This window comes from Poecilia latipinna, unplaced genomic scaffold (genome assembly GCF_001443285.1).
Source record: "Poecilia latipinna isolate Pla-1442-1.1 unplaced genomic scaffold, P_latipinna-1.0 Scaffold1743, whole genome shotgun sequence".
Taxonomy (NCBI): domain Eukaryota; kingdom Metazoa; phylum Chordata; class Actinopteri; order Cyprinodontiformes; family Poeciliidae; genus Poecilia; species Poecilia latipinna.
The window spans coordinates 156,943-159,863 of record NW_015114359.1 but is presented as its reverse complement, the minus strand read 5'-3'; the positions used below and the strand labels follow the sequence as shown (position 1 = coordinate 159,863).

Here is a 2,921-nt window from a genome sequence, read left to right as displayed (position 1 = left end):
ATATATATATATATATATATATATATATATATATATATATATATATATATATATATATATATATATTAGAAGACAACAATATTGTTGTCTTTTTTTTTCGGCACTAATTACCTGATAGGGATCGTTGTAGTTCTCAATTTCACCGCTGCCAGTCTTGCATTTATTGTCATTGAAGTCCAAAGAAGAATAGGGGACACTAGGGAAGTCTTTCTTGCTGGCACTGAACCAGCTGCCACAGGAAGAATGGGTTCCCTCTCCACCACCAGATCCGCACATGTGGTTGATGACGGCATCCACGTAGATGTTGACCTGCGAATAGACTCGAGCGTTATGAAACCCTAACCCTACTACTCTTAGATCGAAGCCTCTGTAGCCAAACATGCTACTACAGACACAGACCATAAAGAATTTTATTTTACCCCAACATTGTTGCATCTGGTGATCATGTCCCTGAGTTCAGCCTCACTGCCAGATCTTGAGCAGAGGTTGTAGCTAATTGGCTGGTACCTCTGCCACCAGGGCCTCCAGGGACTGCTCACAATAATGTGTTCATTTGGTGGAGAAATCTGAGCAACACAATTGGCAAATGTTAACTTATCACTTGTAATTTGTCACATTCAAACACAAGCTCTCAGAAAAGTGTTCATTTCTAAAACAGCATTTAAGGGAGCACTCTTGAGCTGCTCCAGTTTAGTCTTAACAACTAGATGTATTACCAAATGCTTGAGAATATTTATATTAGTTGAAGTGCAAGTGAGAAATATGTTTGAAAACCTGTAATGCTAAATTCTAGAATAAAGAAACGCATGGATAATATGGAAATCAAAATGTCTCATGTTATCACATTCAGTAATAACCAGATATGTCCAGAATTAAATTAAATCATTGCTGGACACAAATCTAAATCTGTTTTTAACAAACTGTCTAGGTTTATTGTCAACTGTACCTTGCTTAAGATAAAAAGTGAACATGAAAACTAGTTTTGCAAACAGGTCTGCACAATCCAGCTGCTCTCTGCAAAGTTGGCTTGGGTTTTGTCCTTGGGGTAACGGTGGCTCAGTGGACAAGATAGTCTTGCAGTAGTAATGTTCTGGATTTGACCCCAACTTTCAAATGCTGATGTGCACCTTTTTACTGTATCGGTGTGTGATTAGGTGAATGTGGTTCTAGTGTGGTTAATATGTAAGGTGTAATGCAGCATAAATTCTGCCCATTTATCATTTTCGAACCTGTAGTGATAGACAGATGGCTGAATATGGTAAATTCCCCAAGTTAACTGGTGAAGCGAAAAAGATGAAGTTAAACATCCCGGACTAAAACCAAAAGGACTAAACATATTGCCCGTTGCATCTTTTGGAGCAATATTAACACTACATGAGCACTGTAATGAGGGTGTCAGATTAAAATGTAAAAAATATTTTTCCGTCACCTGCTTCTAATGGACAAAATATTGGATCAGATGCATGATGTGTTATATGTCCAGAAATTTTGTAGATGTCATACTAGTATAAGTACACTAATTATACATTGGACAAGATTGCAAACTAGCAGATAATTAAGTCATTACTCATAAGTAATGAGTCTGAAAAAGCAATGGATTATAGGAACTCAAAGCTAATCATGGCCCCATACTTCACATGGGTATGTTTGTAAAATTTCTCTTGAAAAGCAGTGGCCACATCAACAAAGACAGTTGGATTTTAAGGCGCATCAAGCATCTGTCATTGTCCAGGTAAATGGTAAATTAAATGGCATATTTTTTTAAATGACATTAAAGGTAAAGTAAATGACATTTAACTGAAATAACTTTGTTGAATTTATTTACTGTCCAAGCCTGTCCTGTAAAAAAAATTTAAAAAGAGAGTTGAGTCTTAGATAAAGGCAAATACTTGAACTTAAATGACTTTGATTTGGATCAGGGATAAAGAAATCTTTGTCAGGAGATTTTCAGCAGAAACTGTTAAACATAACCATCCTGCAAAAGCAGTTGCCAATGGGGTTAGGGTTTATTATTATTGTGACTATTTTTTTATCCTGCAATATCATTAAACTCATCATTTACAGACATTAGTGCAAGCAGACATACCTGAACACCCCCGAAGCCATTAGGACCCAAGAAGCGCTCACACTCTGCAGCGATATCAGCCCAGCGCCACTCAAACAGATGGACGATGGCAGTCCTTCCGCTTTTGAGCTGGGGATTGTGCTGAGCAAGGCTCAGGCCAAACAGAGTGACCAGGATGAGAAACTTCATGTTTTTCCCTAATGAGAGAGAAAACTGCACTCGCTCTCTGCCTTTTCTTGTGCGCATTTATAGCAGTTTAGCTCATGCCTGGATAACACGGAGATAAGGAGTTATCGCTGCTGTGGTTAAACAGGTGCTTCTCTCTCACAACTTGGTGACATAAGTACCTCACCTAATCTTTTTTGTAGGATGTTTAAACAAAATACATCTGTACTTGTTTTGGGTTGCATAAGCACACTTTAAGACTTTTTTCCCTTTTCCTTTGAAAGATGAGAAATGACTTTCAAATGAAAAGGCAGTTAGACCTTGCACATACATATGTACTATTCATAGTATTATGAATATTACTATTAATGTGAATATTGAAACACAACACAGCTTTTGTGTTTGTTTGACTTATGATGGCAGATATGCGTGGGAAGGAAAACATTCACCTCAAGTTGCTTTCCTGCGTGGCTTTACCTCCAGCTGCCATGTTTTTTTCTACATGAATGTCCTTGACGTTATGGCAGATTATCAGATTTTCTAACGTGCATGGCAGTTATGTTGTTTCACCTTTTTTATGTTTGTTTTGAATTTTTATCATTAACAGTCACTTGGCAAAGTAAAAAAAGAAAAGGCCTTGCGTTTTGAAATGCCCCAATAAGGTTTTTACATCGTGCTTTCTCACAGGCAA

General features: G+C 37.4%; 1 protein-coding gene across 1 annotated transcript in view; it reads right to left on the bottom strand.

Moving 5' to 3' along the window:
* LOC106964968 (pancreatic alpha-amylase-like) overlaps positions 1 to 2,310 on the bottom strand; it is a 7,344-nt gene extending 5,034 nt beyond the window's left edge. Inside the window, exons 1-3 of the mRNA XM_015060791.1 lie at positions 2,087 to 2,310; positions 420 to 566; positions 112 to 309 (exon numbers count right to left, since the gene is read on the bottom strand). Of these exons, the coding sequence (XP_014916277.1) occupies positions 112 to 309; positions 420 to 566; positions 2,087 to 2,254 (513 nt within the window). The 5' untranslated portion in view covers positions 2,255 to 2,310. The remainder of the gene's footprint in view (positions 1 to 111; positions 310 to 419; positions 567 to 2,086) is intronic.
* Positions 2,311 to 2,921: the final 611 nt, after the last annotated feature.